Here is a 16,415-nt window from a genome sequence, read left to right as displayed (position 1 = left end):
GTCTGTGAAGGCTATAATTACCTTAATCCTACAAGCACTAACAGTTTAACTAAAAGACTCTTGCACTTAGTTAAGACCACCATTACACTGAATCTATTAACCAAAAATAAAATGATTAATTTTTTATTTTTATATTATATGGAAATAAGGACTGGGGTGATTTTGTAGGCGAGTGAATATGCATAGAAAATAATGAACAAATTACAAGCATAGATAAATATAATAGAACAAAGATACAAATAAAATAAATAGTGCTTTATATTTTCCAGTTAAGTCTAACAGTATTCAGGTACAGAAATTGAATAATCGAATGTAAAATAATACTGTGTGTAATAATACATAGTCTCACTGTATAAATTAAACAATCTGTTAAAACTACAATAGTGATGTTTCTCTTTGTCTTTTGTGGTTTGATAAACATTCATAACACAGAAAGCAGCAGGGGCTGCTGTCACTTTAATACCGAATGCACAGCGCGGATCCAAAATACTGTTACACATCCGGTTTTCTTTCTCAATTGTTTTGTTCAACTAAGCTATAATCAATTGTGTTTGCATGGATGGGCAATCTTTTACGTGCATTTAGACAATTATTTTGCATGTATGTGTCCGTTCAGGCGCAAATAGACGCGGAAGAGAATGTGCACACAAAACAGTCGCACGTTCAGAAGAGTTCTTTCGCGTCTTCATGTGCTCAAATGGTTTAAAATCTCTTGAATGTTTAAACTGACAGGACCTAAAACAGGTTCAAATGATAAACTTTCATTGTATGATGGTCAGACTTTGCATTTAATCAGAGAATCACCTGCGTTTTGAACAGTGATGTCTGGTCCGTACGGATTAACGATCCCTATACTAGTCACATCGCAGGATGTGCGATGTCTATCGCGGATGCGCACATCGCGATTTCGATGCTAAAATGATATATCGTGCACCCCTAATGTTTACACTATAAAATCTGGCGAAATCCAATACTCTTTTTTTACAATTATCTTATATAGCCTAGCCTAGCTTTTAATAGGACAGACAGTTGAAGGAACCCAACCTTGTTTTTTAGAAAAATGTTAGGCTACCTTATTAAAAGTATTGCTCTTAACAGATCTGTTTTATATTGCTAGTGCAGTGTCCGTTCTCGAAGCATACAAGCCCTGCCCGCGTGAGGCACACCGCTTTCAGCTAGTTTATTTCGCTGTTCTGTAGTTTATTAAAAATGTATTAATTCTGAACGCATCGCGTGTCCATATTGCACAAAATACGACACTGCACTCCCTTGGATCTGCAGCAACACACCCGCCACAGGTAAAATCGATTGGATGAACGGTTCTCGACATAATCAAAATGCAAACAGTCAGATAGACACAGATTCCTGAGGTAACACGTTGTGTATGGAGCAAATGGTGATACTTTAGCTCACTTAGCTTGAGTTATTGATACAAGACAGACTTCACAGAGGCGATTGACATTTCACAACTGGCGCTTTATTCCCCAGGAACACGTGTAACTGTCCGTCGCAAATGTTATGCCGTCCGCAGCATTACTTAAGAAAATAACTTTAAATGAGCAACAGAAAAACAGAAATAACCCGAATACACGTGGTGTGAGTCGCACATACAATGCAGACAGTTCAACCAGGAGTGGGCAGCTCTTAAAGGGGCCACACCATATTTCTACTCGTTACACTGCCTTTAATAGAGAAGAATATGTTCAGCCCCCTCCCTCCGAAGCGTTGAATATTCGGACCAGCCCTAATATTAATATTTTATATCAGAAACATCATGTTCATGCAGGTCTTTAAGAGAACTGAAAGTGTCAGATGAAAATCCGAACAAGGCTCTGCAAACGTGCACATAATACCCCTTCACATTCACGACTAGCTGCATGAAAAGAGAGGGAAAGAAAAAAAAGAAACTGCAGTTCAAGCACATGTAACTGTTTGCAAATCACCGACCTACACTGCTGAAACGGCACCACAAGGGACAAACAGCAAGCAGTAATCCAATGGCCTCTGGATGGCGAGTACATCACAACAGAAAGAATGTGTCTTTGCCCATTTTCCACAGGCGTGCCGCACGTACCACACTAAGCTCCCCATCGCTGTTCATTTGGACTGGGGATTACCACAAATTAGCCATCTGCATTATTTCAACATGCTCTGGTGATAAAACACACCACACACACACACTTTTGTGAATGAGAAAGCACTATGGGTGACACTCATGCAACAGAAATTGAGAAAGTATTAAAATCACAATGAAGTTAAAATTGTTAATTCTTATTCATGGAACATTGCAGTACGTATTAAGTTATTTATTCACGCACATTACTTTTTTTTTGTGGCCTCGTAATACTTAAATCAAAAACATGAACTTCCACTCCCCCTCGCAACATCATCTCTGATGACGTGTACTGGCGCAAGGGCGGGACAACAATCTCTCTCCTCCAGTAACCCGTCACTCAAATGAGATTGCAGCAATTAGCAAACAACAATGATCAATACCTGGATTTTACTCAGATATACAACAACAACAGGAAAAAAAAAAGAAAAAAAAATGATCGCAACTTCTGTTTCATGCTGACTTTAACATGAAAAATGTGTTGCTTAATTGAAGTATAGTTTAAAAATTGTTTAAATGTCCTCATCTCTTAAGTGATAAACCACATTTATAAAGACAAAGAGCTGCAGAATGTGCACTGTGGTTTTATGTAAAATGTGTCAAACAAACCCTCACAGATAAGGACCAGCCAGACAAGTCACTGGATTTTCTGGTTTCAGTCCTGCCTAAAGTGCATAACTAGTTCTAACGTCGCCATAATCGACCATTACCACATTCAAATACTTTTTGACACAGCCTCTCTCAGACCAGCAATATAATGAGAATGTCAATGCAGGTCAAGCAACAAACCAAATTGGCTATACAACCAATTACTGATTCACCATATTTACATATTTTATAATGCTTCTTTACAGCAATAAATCTTCAACCACACAAAATTTACATCAGAACCTTTATATATTCAGCAGGAGATTATCAAAGATTTACTTTTGTGCTACTAGCCACAAGTCCGCCCATGCCATTTCAAATGGGGTGCCATCATCCCAGCTCACTGAACTTCTAAAGCAGATGTCATCATACTTGGAGAGTGCCCATCAGCTGCCTGCATTATTTCATTTCATCTATAACAGGCTACAACTGAGGGATATCCTCTAAACTTGGCAAATCATAAACCCATAATTGCAATGCATCCAACTTCCATTTTCAGGCACTTCTTTTATTCCAGGAATAGTCTTCATCAAATCCTCCTCACATATTCAATTCAACATGGCCCAATCCTTATTAACAGTGTTTTGCATAGTCTGTCACAGAACATTAACAGACACATCGGCTCACCAAGCTTTGTAATGACTGAAAGTGTGTCCAATGCCAAGGGAATCTGAGGGTACCGAGCAGCATGCATGTCAAACATGGACTTGAGTAAGTCGGAAACTATTGTTTACATGATGTCGGATTCCAACAAGGCTGTAAATTTATTTTAAATCATAGTTAAGTCAACTTCTGTTTGACATTTGTGTACGCAGTCATAGCAGTTACAGTTAGTCGACATAAACCAGTCTGGCTAAAAATACTGCAGTGGTGCATATTAATGGTCAACCGTTTTCTTTTTTTTTTTTTTATGGCTAATGGCGAGATCTCAAAGAGTAATTTATTTATATAAATGTGTATTTGCTGAATGCCCACAGCATAGGGTCATTCAATGTCAAAACAACTACATTTCAGAAACTTCCAGCTCATTTTTTTTTTATTTTGTTCATATTTTTATATTTTAAGATATTATATATTAAATATTCTTTTACCCAAGTTTGCGTGCCTGTAACTCATGAAGTATAAAAGCTATCACAATATGATTTTACGTTCCGCTTCTTAGCAAACTTTTCATGTGGTATGTTAATCTCAATAAATATTCATCCATGACATTTAGGGCCAGTTTCACAGACAGGGCTTAGATTAAGCCAGGATTAGGCCAATTGGGGCATTTAAGTAGCTTTTATAAACCTGCCATAAAAAAAAAACAACAAAAAAAAAAAAACAACACAATGACATTTTAAGGTATGTCAGTGCAAGTTTCTTTCAGTTAAAACAGCTCAAACATGCATTTTAGTCTGGGACTAGGCTTAAGCCTTGTCTGTGAAACCAGGGGTTAATATTTAGTCTTTCACCAGAAAAAAATATTAACAAATTTAAAAATTTGAGCCAGGGACCTCTGGTTGAGTTGACAAGGAATGAGCCTATATAGAGAATGGGAACATGATGTCAGCAACGCAAAGCATTCTGGGACTTTAGGACACAGACACTACAGTAGAGACTGAGTAGTAGTAGAGGTAGACATTACAATTTTTATTATACAATTAAAAAAAAAAAAAAAAAAAAAAACATTAGAATGGTAAATGCTTGCTATGTTATGATCGGTCATGGAAAATTTCTCAAATAAATGCAATTTTTCAGTTTACCAGCTTGGAAACAACACGATGGTGAATGTGAAAGTGAAATGAACAACTTAACCAAAATGTGTCTAATTTATTAGTAATACTGTAATACTTTTGATGAAGACGAAGAATGGGATGTCTGACATCTGTGCTGTCAAAACAAAAGTCCAGGTGCTGTGAAAATAAGAGACTTTCTTTGCTTTAATTTTAAAAAAAGCCAGATATTGCCCTTGGGATATTGTTTGAGCACTAGTGAATATTCATAGCTAAAGAGAACTTTGCTATGAACATACTAAGGCTAGCTGTAATAAAATAATGAAAAAATGAAAATGAATCTAACAACACTCTTAGAATTATACAGAGTTGTGAAAAAAGCACTTCAGAAATGCCAAAGTTAAGAGGAAATAACAATCTCCTTCATGTTTACATGAATACTGACAGGTAGCCTGGCTAACCAACACTTTGACAGGGCCTCGTGCTTTATGCATTTAGATTGTCTATTACAACAGAAGCATCTTCCATTTACCAGAAATACCCATAACTTGACATATTTACATATTTCAACCATATGGCAACCCAATACAATGTAGCGCTACAAGCTATACAACTTTATGGAAGTGGCAAACTTGAAGATTGCAAATGATTATATACATATGGCAGCCCGATCCAGAACATTAAACACATTTGGGATGCATTTCATTATACAAGACTTTACATTAAGGACAGCACAGTTGAGACATGTCGTTCAGCATGTGGCTAACAGTTGAGCTACAATGATGTAGCATCTACATCGTGCCTCGTTTAAAGTTAGCTGACTTCAAACCCTGTCTGAATCCACTGGAAATACAGTATAATGTTGACGAACTGTCATCGAAAATGTAATGGATGCCATGTGCTCAATAAACAAGCGAAAAACTCAAACGCAAGAGTTTGAATGAGGCTGAAGACAGGAAGCGATACCGCCCCCAATCAACAGGCCTATCTCACTACATTAGCCACACGACACGACTCTATTTCAACTTGCTTCAACTAAAGGCACTTCGTGGAAACAATTCATACTCTCTTACTGTATTCGGTGGAGTGTGGTAGACATGTAATACCCGACAGAAATGTCGCCAGAAGCGCGGTATGTTCACAATAAGGGAAAACGTTCGCCTGCTAATGACCGTTATTAAATGAGCACGCGCGCGTGGCCAGGCCGCTGCAGCAGCGCGAGCGAGTGGGCCACGCACAAACCGAAATAGCCGAAATTCTCACATTCACGCAAAGGCACGCACGGCCCTCATGACAGCTGAATATAGTTCGTAAAGCGTGCTTGTAAAGCTCGCCTGAGCGCGAGCTAGCTGACGGAAAGTGAATGGCTTTCAATAAGCGCGTGAGGCCTGCAACCATGCTGCTGATTCAATGAGCTCGCGCGCGCACACCTCGCACTCCGACAGAAAGTACAGCACAGGACAAAACACCCACTCTGAACGATTTTATTATCTAAAATGTAACAAAAAGAGGCAGAAGTGTTTTCCTACCTGGTTACTGTGTGAAGCCATGCTCCCGGTGAGATTTCTCCACAATCACAAGATGAATGTTCTCTCGGGGGAAAGGGGGTAAGGTGAGTTTGTAGTACTTGGTATTACCAATAAACACCTACTGTGACATGGTTTCCATTTTGCTATGGTTTGTCATACAGTGGTTTTACTCAGGTTCAGTGCCACTACTCCAGCATATCACGCCGTTTCCCCCACCGTCGCCGCCATCTTTATCTCGCGCCTGTGTGCTGCTGCCAGTGGCTAGCTCGCGCGCGCACCCTTCTCAACGAGCTCGTGTGCGTGCGTTGACGTCCAGCCGGGAGGGTGGGCGCGCCAAAATGACGTGCAAATTCAAACTTGCACTGGGTTACTGCTGTTAGCATTTTTTATATTAATATGGGAACTATGAAGAAAAGGGTCACATAGTTTTTTTCATTCAACAACATCTTTTATTGGCTAAGCATTTTAACCCCTCCCCCTTTGTAGTCATAATGAACTATTTGACAGAATATCTAAAAGTCTATATATATATATATATATATATTCTTGTTTCTTATTTATTTTTCTCTTTTTAATTTCTTTTTGTGTCTAAGCCCTTATATAAGTTGTAAATTAAATGCCATCTTGTTTTCTTTTTTTTTTTTCATTTGGTTTTCTTATTAATAAAAAATGCAATACAAACTACATTAAATTGCACAAATAAATACATTGTAAAGCTAACAAATGTTTAAAGTCTTAATGTTTTTTTTATTATTTAAGGAGTTTTTACTGTCAATACCCATGCTAGTTTTAGCATACGAGTAAGTGAGAATGGAGCTGTTCAGTTTGTAGTCCTAAAATCTTGGTTGTTTTTGACTTTGACAGGTGTAATTCTTGTGCAACTTGTTAGCAACTTACAGTTTTCAGCTTCAAAACTCACTCTAAGGTATGTAATTTATGTTTCAGGAAAAACATGAAGGTCTTTTAAAGGGGACATATTATGCAAAATTCACTTTTACATGGTGTTTGAACATAAATGTGTGTTGGCAGTGTGTGTACACAACCACTCTATAATGGTAAAAATCCAACCACTCCTCTTTTTTAATCCCCATAAATAATAAGCAGTGTCTCAGAACAAGCTGTTTGTAGCTTTTGTGACATCACAAATGCTTAGGCTCCTCCCACGACTGCTGACGGACTCTGCCCTATTAGCACAGACCCCGCCCTGAGTGAGCTGTACACGGTCTGCCATGTTTATCTCCTCGCCAGATCATTTAAAGGATTAGTTCACTTTCAAATTAAAATTTCCTGATAATTTACTCACCCCCATGTCATCCAAGATGTCCATGTCCTTCTTTCTTCAGTCGAAAAGAAATGAAGGTTTTTGATGAAAACATTCCAGGATTATTCTTCTTATAATGGACTTCAATTGGCCCCAAACGGTTGAAGGTCAAAATTACAGTTTCAGTGCAGCTTCAAAGGGCTTTAAATGATACCAGACGAGGAATAAGGGTCTTATCTAGTGAAACGATCGGTCATTTTCAAAAAAAAAAAAAAAAAAAGAATTAAAATGTATTTGCTTTATAAACACAAATGATCGCCTCGCAAGTGCTTCCGCCAGACCGCACTTTCATATTCTTCAAAAAAGCTTACGCTGTATGTCCTACACCTTCCCTATTCTACTTATGGGACGAACGTGGCACCAGTTCTGTTTTTTCCGTAAGTTGAATAGGGAAGATTTTGACCTTCAACCGTTTGGGGCCAATTGAAGTCCTCTATAAGGAGAATAATCCTGGTGTAACGTGCTGGTTGTATATAAACACACGACAAAGAAGATAATTCTCAAATAAGTCTTTACTTGATAATCCAACGGGAGAATACAGAATCCAGACAGGAACGCAACTCAACACAAGTAAGATACGAGACCCGACGAAGACTCACCAACAGAACTGAAATGTTTATACACAGACGATTATCTTAAATGACTAATAGCTGTGATGAATGAGATTAGTGTCCATGGTGACAGATAGTGGCAGGAAACTAGAACAAAGGAGCACATGTGACAGATGAAAACAAACAAACTGAAAGTTCATGTGGTCTGAGGGTGTGACACCTGGAATGTTTTCATCAAAAACCTTAATTTCTTTTCGACTGAAGACAGAAGGACATGGACATCTTGGATGACATGGGGGTGAGTAAATTATCAGGAAATTTTAATTTGAAAGTGGACTAATCCTTTAACAGCAGTATTAAAGTAAGAAATTCATTCTTAATTAAAGCTGCTAAGATCAAGAGCAGTGAGTGATTTTCTGTTTTTCTTTTGTTGTTTGATTCATATTAACAGCATATATAGCAGTATACTGTATGTTACGCTGCTGTCACTTTAATTACCGATGTCATATACACATGCGATTTCTTTACTTGCTGTTTACATTCACAGACATTACAACTGTGTTTATTTGAACTTTGTGTGTTTTTGACAGTTTAAGAACAATAAGACGTGTAAGAGAAATTAGTTCAATACTCACAGGACGCGCCGTCTGACATCCAGCTTTCTGTGCGCAAGCTTCTGATGTGTGCGCTCAGAAAACCATATACAGTTGTGGTCAGAATTATTGGCACCCTTGATAAATATGATCAAAGATGACTGTAAAAATAAATCTGCATTGTTTATCCTTTTGATCTTTAATTCATAAAATTAGCAAAAATCTAACCTTTCATTGAAGGAAAAGAATTGAAAGTGGAGGGAAAATCACATTATGAAATAAATGTTTTTCTCCAAAACACGTTGGCCACAATTATTGGCACCCTTTTATTCAATACTTTTTGCAACCTCCTTTTCCCAAGATAACAGCTCTGAGTCTTCACCTATAATGCCTGATGAGTTTGGAGAACACCTGACAAGAGATCAGAGACCATTCCTTCATGCAGAATCTCTACAGATCCTTCAGATTCCCAGCTCCATGTTGGTTCTTCTTCTCTTCAGTTCACTCCACTCATTTTCTTTAGGGTTCAGGTCAGGGGACTGGGATGGTCATGGCAGAAGCTTCATTTTGGGCTCAGTGACACATTTTTGTGTTGGTTTTGATGTTTGTTTTGGATCATTGTCCTGATGGAAGATCCAACAACGGCCCATTATTGGATTTCTAGCAGAAGCGGTCAGGTTTTGATTTTTATCTGTTAATATTTGATAGAATCCGTGACACCATGTATCTGAACAAGATGTCCAGGACCTCCAGCAGAAAAATAGGCCCACAACATTAAAGATCCAGCAGTATATTTAACCATGGGCATGGGGTACTTTTTATCCATGTGTGCACCAAACCCATCTGGTGGGTTTGCTGCCAAAAAGCTCTTTTTTTAGTTTCATTTGACCATAGAAGCCGGTCTTGTTTGAAGTTCCGATCTTATCTGACAACTGAATATGCTGGAGATTGTTTCTGGATGAGAGCAGAGGATTTTTCTTGAAATCCTCCCGAACAACTTGTGGGGATGTAGGTGCCGTTTGGTCATTTTTTTTAGGGTTTCTGAGACTCAAGACTTAAATAATCTCTGCAATTCTCCAGCTGTGATCCTTGGAGAGTCCTTGGCCACTCAAACTTTCTTCCTCACTGCGCATTAGGACGATTTAGACACACGTCCTCTTCCGGGCAGATTTGTAACATCTTTAGTTGATTGGAACTTCTTAATTATTGCCCTGATAGTGGAAATGGGGATTTTCAATGCTTTAGCTATTTTCTTACAGCCACTTTCTATTTTGTGAAGCTCAAAAATCTTTTGCTGCACATCAGAACTATATTCTTTGGTTTTACTCATTTTGATGAATGATTAAGGGAATTTGTTTCCTCATATTTATACTCCTGTGGAACAGGAAGTCATGGCTGGACAATTTCATGTTCATGATCACTCTGGTGTGCTAAAAAATATAAATAGGAATGGGAATATACTTCAGAGATATTTTACTCATAAAAAATTCTAGGGGTGCCAATAATTGTAGCCAACGTGTTTTGGAGAAAAAACATTTATTTCATAATGTGATTTTCCCCCCACTTTCAATTCTTTTCCTTTAATGAAAGTTTAGATTTTTGCTAATTTTATGAATTAAAGATCAAAAGGATAAATGATGCAGATTAATTTTTATAGTCATCTTTGATCATATTTACCAAGGGTGCCAATAATTCTGACCACAACTAAAGAGTATCTGAGACATAAGCTGTAGGCTCCGCCCTCTTCTGCAAAGCGGAGTGGGGAGCAGCAGCTCATTTGCATTTAAAGATACATGCACGAAAACAGCATGTTTTTCCTTCCCCTCAAAAATGGGAATTTACAACATTGTATAATAAATGATCTGTGGGGAATTTTGAGCTGAAACTTCACAGACACATTCTGGGGACACCAGAGACTTATATTACATCTTGTAAAAAATGGCATAATAGGTCCCCTTTAAAGCAATGTTAATAACCACAGACCTTATTGAGCATGTATTTTCATCCACCGGGCCTGGCATATTAGCATCACATAGTGACGTAATTTTGTGAGGATGTAAACAAATGACAGAACTGTCAGAATCTGAATTTGACATCCCATCACTATTTGTTTAACTTTTTCTTTTCTTATTAATGCCAAGAGCGTAATAATGCCAGGGCTATGTAGGAAAGTAAATTAAATTACATATCACAAAAATACATATAAAAAAAAATGAGGAAAATATCATAAAGATGACATAGTGAGATTTTTAAGGGCTTTGGAGTTGTCCAGGTAGGATTTAAGTTTCTTACAGAAAATAAAAAATAGGCCTAGCACCATTTGTTCAACTCATAAATTATACAACACAAATCTTTCAGGTTGGCTAACAAATGAGGTCATGACTGAACAGCTCTGTTGGTTAACAGAAAAAGATGTGCTTGCTTTCACACTCTTCTTTGAAGATAAAGCTAAAGATATAATAATATATAATAAATCGTTTTGTTGTATTATTATATTGTGCGCAGAACCTTTGGGTGTTTTAAAATGGTAAGGATTCACTGATCTATAATGGAGATCAGCGTATGGATTCAATTTTGGATGTTATTGTATTTAAACTTCACCCTGACTACATTTACAGTTCGAATTTGCGCATTGTTAATGATTAAATTACTAATTTGCATATTCCACCCTCACTACTCAGAAAGACATATTTCAAGCACGTAGTGTTGCTTTTTGTAAAATATAGGCTACAACTTAATGGCGATTAATTTTCGGACACTTTGATAAGTTACACAAACGCCCCACATTAGCGAAATGTTACATATTTAGTTAGGAACATTGATGAACAAACCAAATTTTTTTTCTAAACCAACTGTGTTCAATTTGAAGCGGCGCTGTGCAGACCGATCGGTGTATGACATCAAAGTACCGTGAGAGCGATTAGAGAGCTGACGGCTCCGTGTGCTTTCAAATCGCTCTCGCGGTACTTTAATGTCATACACCGACCAGGCATCTGAATGCAAGATAACATGATAGCATTTATTGGGTTTCGTCTGCGCGCAAGTAATTTATTATATACAAAAATTATTATATACAGTGGCTTCTACTGCAGCAACTTCCATTTTTTTTTTATATTTAGCGTCAGTTTATCAGGAAGTGACGATTTTGTTCTCTTCGACTGTGCTTTATTCGCAAATGTTTTATGCGATATTACAAATTTGTGCACAAGTTTGGATGGTAACATAGCTAATGGCTAAACCTTAACCTTATGCACGAGTTCCGCCAGTAGTGGGCACTCGTGCAATGTTTGTGTCCTACTGTGTTTCTCACGACTCGCAGTACTACAAACCACGCCCCCTACCTCAAGTTACGCCCCCTACAATAAAACAGCCACAACATCAGAGCCCCTGCTTCTCCATGTGTAACTTGCAGGGGCGTGGTTTGTAGTACTGCAGGATGCAGACAGACCCTTCTCTGGCAATGACGCGCTTGGGGATTTACGCCTAAGCCCCGCCCATTTATGAAATCCAGCCTACTAGCGGCTTAAGCTCCTCCCACTTGGGGGTTTCCAGGCTAAAGCCATACCTACTTGGAAATATTATTAGCTGACTTGCTGTGTGCGTGTTGCCTCGCTGCCTTATCAGGCAATGACTTTGTAGGCAGCATTTGCGTACAAACCTCACAAAACTGATTTCAGACTTCTGAGGCAGCATAACGGTTTAATGATCTACAGCAAAATAGAGAGCTTTGGTGATAACTAAGCAAATATTTAATTTCTACAATAGTATTTTCTTGCTAGAAATGGCAAAAGAAGTGGTCAAAAACTTACATTTACACACAAATTGACCACCAACTGCAACTTTCATACGCCATCTTTATTTTTTAGCTCAACTGTCACAGAATGGAAAGCACAGGATTGTGGGATATTAAAGGTAGGCAGTGAAGGATACATGCTGCCTTAAAAAATCGATCAGATGAAGGTATCTCAGGAGAGAGGAAGTGAAGCTAACATTGGATTAGGACGTGCATTTTTATTTCTTTATTTTTATTGAAGATAGAACAAATAACAAACATAGCATAGAAGCATAAAATAGAGCAATACAAAGTGTGACATTAATCGGTAACAGGCGATCCGAAAATTATATTATAATATTTTAAACATGTTAATGACTTTTTATTTTTTAACAATTTCAGAGAAGACATAAAACAATCAAATTCCACTATAAATACCTTAAACATTGGGGATAAATTTAAGCATTTTTGTTTATGTAGCCTATATAAAATTATGCTAGCAATATAAATAAATGAACAATGTATTCAAGACCTTTGTTAACATTGTTTACATAATACACAATAATATCCTTTAATGAAAAACAGTATTTTACCTTTATTAAATTAAAAATAAAGTTCTGCCAATCCCCTCCAGACGCAGCCACTGTGTGGCGTCATGACGCATCTGTGGGGCGGAGTCAGAGTCAGACAGGTTTCACAGGTGTGTAGCTCCGTAACAATAACACCAGAGAACTGAACGAAACTCCGACAAATCACTGCTTATTTCGTTTATTTTGGTAAAAGGTAGGCTCTGGATTAATTCATTTTTTTTATTACTGAGTTACGTGTAGTTTTTCGTTACCTAGTACGGTTTATTTTGGTGATTTGATTCAGGAAATTAGACTTCTTCATTCTTGTATATGGAGTGAGTGACTAGATAAAACGATTACTTTACTTTATAAAAGTAATATGATTAAACTGGAAAATATTTTTAGATGAGAGATTGAATATTGAATGTTTAAAACAACAACCAGCTCAATCACATCAGTTAATTGATAATGTAACTCCGATGTCTTATGTGTTGGTTTCGTTATCCGGGGACTTTAGCAACTCACGTGAAAAGTTTGAAACACAGGAACGTTCAGTGAAACATCCACTAATGTTTTGTAAAGGTTAGCCTATGTAAATGATGTTAAGAGAAACGTTAGAACAACGTTATTGGAACATCTTTATGAGGTGTTTACTTGAACATTCTCATAATGTTAAGAGAAAACGTTCTGAGAACATTTTTGGAACATCCTTATGATATTATTTGTACTTGATGAATGTTAATGTTAACCTTCTTGGAATATTACAAATAAATGTTCAAAGAATGTTATATTGTGAGTAAAAATAACTAAGAATGTTGTACTAACATTATTAAAGCCTTTTAAATAATGTTCTAATCATGACAAGAAAACTGGACACTAACGTTTTAGAAACATTGCAAATCACTGTTCCCACAACGTTTATAGAACATAATGCGTTCTCGTTTCTTAGACAATGGCAGAATCAAACCGGCATCATCACACAAGGGACAAAGACTACTCTAGTCGAGACAGGAGAGATGAAGGGAGACGTGAACACAGACAGGACAGGAGGTACAGAGAGGACAGAAGAGCACCTGATGAAGACGACAGATCACAAAGCCACAGAGAGAAACAAAGATATGCTGACACACAGAGGGACCCCCGTGTGTACGACGCCACTCGTTATCATAGTCAGGGAGTGTAAGGAGTGATTTTGATGTGCTCTTTCTCACCTACACAAATATTTATATTTGGAAACATGCAAAAATATGCATGCTTTCTTTGACTTTCTGCTCTGCCTGTTTTAATTATTTTTTTTTTTTTACAGGCCCAGTTACACTGAGACTTTATCTTCATACTATGATGACAGTCAACCACATAATCATAAAGGGGCACTTTACAACCTAAAATACATTACAACAAGCAGAGGTAAACTAATTTTTTTGATTTTGCTGGCTTCAACCAGTTCTGGAGAAGCTACTTCGAAACTGTGTCTTGCTAACCTACCTAATAATTAATGATCAAGACTTCAGGTGCAAAAGCCTCTAAGTGCCATCTGAAATTTTCTTCTAAAATAAGCATTTTTATCAAGCTCGTATGTTTAGGTCTTAACATAACTGAACATAAACATACAAGCTTGATAAAAATGCCCATTTTACAAGAAAATTTCAGATGATACTCGGAGGCTTTTGCATCTGAAGTCTTCATACATACATACATATATATGTATATATATATATATATATATATATATATATGTATATGTATATATATATATATATATATGAAACGACTATGTTAGTAGTTTCACTACTTTCAGTGGTTTTGCACTTATATACACTACCATTGTGGTCAAGATTTTAATGTTTTTGAAAGAATTATGCTCAACAAGGCAGCATTAATTTGATCAAAAATACAGTAAAAACAGTAATATTGTGAAATATTATTACAATTTAAAGGTTGTTTTCTATTTGAATATTTTGTAAATTGTAATTTATTCCTGTGATGGTAAAGCTTAATTTTCAGCATCATAATTCCAGTCTTCAGTGTCACATGATCCTTCAGAAATCATTCAAATATGCTGATTTGCTGCTCAAGAAACATTTCTTATTATTATCAATGTTGAAAACAGTTGTGCTGCTTAATACTTTTGTGAAAATTGTTTTCATTTTTTTCAGGATTCTTTGATTAACTTAAAGAATAGCATTGATTTGAAATAAGTCTTTTGTAACATTATAAACAGTAATTTGCGCTACTTGAAAAAGTAACTCAGATATTTTGTAAATTTAAAAGTAATCGGATTACTCGCATTACTTGTAATGTTACCCCCAACACTGATTATAAATGTTTTTTTAATGTTACGTTCGATGAATTTAATTCATCCTTGTTGAATAAAACTATTAATTTCTTAAAAAAACATACTGACCCCAAACAGTATTTATAAAAATACATTTTAATGTGCATATGTTCATGTCCTGTAGGCATCTGTCAGGCCATGGAATTCTTCTTAAGCTTGTTGATTATCATCTGTGCTGGAGTGAACCACAGTAACTCGGGTCGGTATCGGGATATCGCCAGCTTGGGCGGTCTGTACCAGTACTATTATGGAGGAGCCAATGCATTCACTGGAGCAGAGGCACAGAAGGTCCAGCAGCTCGACGACCAGTTTTACCAGCTCAAACTGCCCCCTTACGTCTACAGCATGGCATGTGGCGGGGCATTGATGCTTTATGTTTGTGCCATGCTGGCTCTCGGAGTGTTTCGCATGCCCTACCGCTTCCCCCCTCTGCTGCTGGCTGAAGCCCTGCTGGATGCGCTCATAGGTCTTGGTTTTATTCCTGCTCTCGCTTTCTACTTCATAAAGCTGCAGGAGATCTACAACAACCCCATCTGTAAAGAGAGGGAAGCGATGTACAGCAGCAAAGGTCACAGAGGATTTGAGTGCAATCTCAATGGGGCAGACATAGCAGGAGGGTTGTTTGGTGTTCTGGGGATTATTATTTTCCCCATAAGTGCAGTGTTGGCCATCAAAGCCTTCATAAAAGTGCGGAAGATGAAGCAGAGGCCGACAGAAGACAACAACCTCTGAGTGTTATGCCATTTCATGTATTTGGGAAGCACGAGAGATTTTACTTGCGCCCATGTAAATGCGTTGGTTAGTATTTTTACAATGTCAGAAGGATATATATTTTTCAACTTCTAATTTTTTTTGCTTTCAAGTTTATTATAAAGGACTTTTGTATGGAAGCTTGTTTCCATTATGAAATAAAAAATAAAAAAGGTAATTGTGACTTTTTCTGAGAAAAAACTCAGAATTGCGAGATATAAAGTCAGAATTGTGAATTATAAAGTCAGAATTGGGTGATATATAGTCAGAATTGCAAGTTATGTAGTCAGAATTGTGATATATAGTCATAATTGCGAGTTATGTAGTCAGAATTGTGATATATAGTCATAATTGTGAGTTAGAAAGTCAGAATTGCGTGATATAAAGTCAGAATTGCGTGATATAAAGTCATAATTGCGAGTTATGTAGTCAGAATTGTGAGTTAGAAAGTCAGAATTGCATGATATAAAGTCAGAATTGCGTGATATAAAGTCAGAATTGCATGATATAAAGTCAGAA

General features: G+C 37.1%; 2 protein-coding genes across 6 annotated transcripts in view; one reads left to right on the top strand and one right to left on the bottom strand.

The window, feature by feature from the left end:
- usp10 (ubiquitin specific peptidase 10) overlaps positions 1-6,354 on the bottom strand; it is a 34,442-nt gene extending 28,088 nt beyond the window's left edge. For 2 of the 4 annotated variants that reach the window (XM_051898504.1, XM_051898506.1), the window contains exon 1: positions 6,006-6,354. In XM_051898504.1, coding sequence (XP_051754464.1) covers positions 6,006-6,026 — 21 coding nt within the window. In that variant the 5' untranslated portion in view covers positions 6,027-6,354. The remainder of the gene's footprint in view (positions 1-6,005) is intronic. The other 2 variants (XM_051898505.1, XM_051898507.1) reach the window with 1 other exon arrangement.
- A 6,515-nt stretch (positions 6,355-12,869) lies between these two features.
- On the top strand, positions 12,870-16,074 carry marveld3 (MARVEL domain containing 3). 2 transcript variants are annotated; one of them, XM_051898522.1, is made up of 4 exons: positions 12,870-13,025; positions 13,761-13,990; positions 14,118-14,218; positions 15,271-16,074. In XM_051898522.1, the coding sequence occupies exons 2-4, from the start codon at positions 13,764-13,766 to the stop codon at positions 15,876-15,878; spliced, it is 936 nt and encodes a 311-aa protein (XP_051754482.1). In that variant the 5' UTR covers positions 12,870-13,025; positions 13,761-13,763; the 3' UTR covers positions 15,879-16,074. The 2 variants fall into 2 exon arrangements, with proteins under 2 accessions (XP_051754482.1, XP_051754481.1); XM_051898521.1 differs by having other exon boundaries at positions 12,878-12,942.
- The last annotated feature ends 341 nt before the right edge of the window (positions 16,075-16,415 follow it).

This window comes from Ctenopharyngodon idella, chromosome 7 (assembly GCF_019924925.1).
Source record: "Ctenopharyngodon idella isolate HZGC_01 chromosome 7, HZGC01, whole genome shotgun sequence".
In the NCBI taxonomy this organism is placed as follows: Eukaryota; Metazoa; Chordata; class Actinopteri; order Cypriniformes; family Xenocyprididae; genus Ctenopharyngodon; species Ctenopharyngodon idella.
This window is presented reverse-complemented; position numbering and strand designations above follow the sequence as displayed.

Excerpts from the sequence above, each read along its gene's own strand:
- marveld3 (XM_051898521.1), top strand. The coding sequence starts at position 12,898 with ATGACGCATCTGTGGGGCGGAGTCAGAGTCAGACAGGTTTCACAG. Across the intron at positions 12,943-13,760 it reads GAGTCAGACAGGTTTCACAG|ACAATGGCAGAATCAAACCG; the intron begins GTGTGTAGCTCC and ends CTCGTTTCTTAG. Across the intron at positions 14,219-15,270 it reads ATACATTACAACAAGCAGAG|GCATCTGTCAGGCCATGGAA; the intron begins GTAAACTAATTT and ends CATGTCCTGTAG.